This window comes from Silene latifolia, chromosome 11, assembly GCF_048544455.1.
Source record: "Silene latifolia isolate original U9 population chromosome 11, ASM4854445v1, whole genome shotgun sequence".
Lineage (NCBI taxonomy): Eukaryota > Viridiplantae > Streptophyta > Magnoliopsida > Caryophyllales > Caryophyllaceae > Silene > Silene latifolia.
In genome coordinates this window covers 101,543,430-101,544,353 of record NC_133536.1, presented here as the reverse complement: position 1 = coordinate 101,544,353, position 924 = coordinate 101,543,430, and the positions used below count along the sequence as shown (strand labels likewise).

Below are 924 nucleotides of genomic sequence, written 5' to 3'. Positions count from 1 at the left end.
ATGGATATAGTAGGAAACCTCCCGGTAGCACCAGGCCAAAAAGTGTTCATGTTAGCCATGACTGACTACTTCTCAAAATGGATTGAAGCGGATTCTTTCAGGCAAGTTACTGAGAAGGAAGTAATATCCTTCGTCAGGACAAATATCATATGCAGGTGTGGAGTCCCTTCAGAGATAGTCTGCGACAATGGTACTCAGTTCATTGGGAAAAGAGCCAAGGCTTTCTTTGATGAATGGAATATCAACCTGGTGACTTCAACCTTGGCTATCCAAAAGCAAACGGCCAGGCTGAATCAAGAACCAAGGTAGTCATCAACTTCCTAAAAAAGAAGCTGAAGAGTAAACGAGGCAGATGGGCTGAAGAACTCCCACTAGTACTCTGGGCAGACAGGACAACTCTAAAAACATCAATAGGACAAACACCTTATTCCCTGGTTTATGGCTGTGAAGCAGTCATCCCTACAGAAGTACACGTGCCAACCTCAAGATACAGCCTAAACAACATCGAGGCAAATGCCGACCTGATGCAAGACAACTTTGTCCTAACAGAAGAACTTAGAGACTCTGCTAAAATCAGGATGGCCTCATATCAACAAACAGTAGCTAAGAGTTATAACAAGAATGTCAGAATCAGAGTTTTTAGGGAAGGAGACCTTGTTCTACGAAAAGTATTCCCAAACAAAAAATAAAAATCAGCATGTAAGTTTGCTCCTGCATGGGAAGGCCTATATTTAATAGACTCAATCGTCGGACAGGGATCATACAGGCTACAAACCTTAGAAGGAGAAATGATCCCAAGGTCCTGGAATGTAACTCATTTGAAACTATTTCATATATGATTCTTAGAATGAAAATAACTATACCATGTCCTGACAAGGTAAAATTCAAGTTTAAACTCATAACTATTTGATTTTTGCTTACTTT

General features: G+C 40.5%; 1 protein-coding gene across 1 annotated transcript; it reads left to right on the top strand.

Moving 5' to 3' along the window:
• Window positions 1-689, top strand: LOC141613729 (uncharacterized). Its single transcript, XM_074432475.1, has 2 exons — window positions 1-305; window positions 392-689. Exons 1-2 carry the CDS (start codon window positions 1-3, stop codon window positions 687-689), a joined length of 603 nt encoding a protein of 200 aa, XP_074288576.1.
• Window positions 690-924: the final 235 nt, after the last annotated feature.

Coding starts and splice junctions, on each gene's coding strand:
- LOC141613729 (XM_074432475.1), top strand. CDS start 1: ATGGATATAGTAGGAAACCTCCCGGTAGCACCAGGCCAAAAAGTGTTC. Junction 306..391: donor AGGCTGAATCAAGAACCAAG/GTAGTCATCAAC, acceptor CTGGGCAGACAG/GACAACTCTAAAAACATCAA.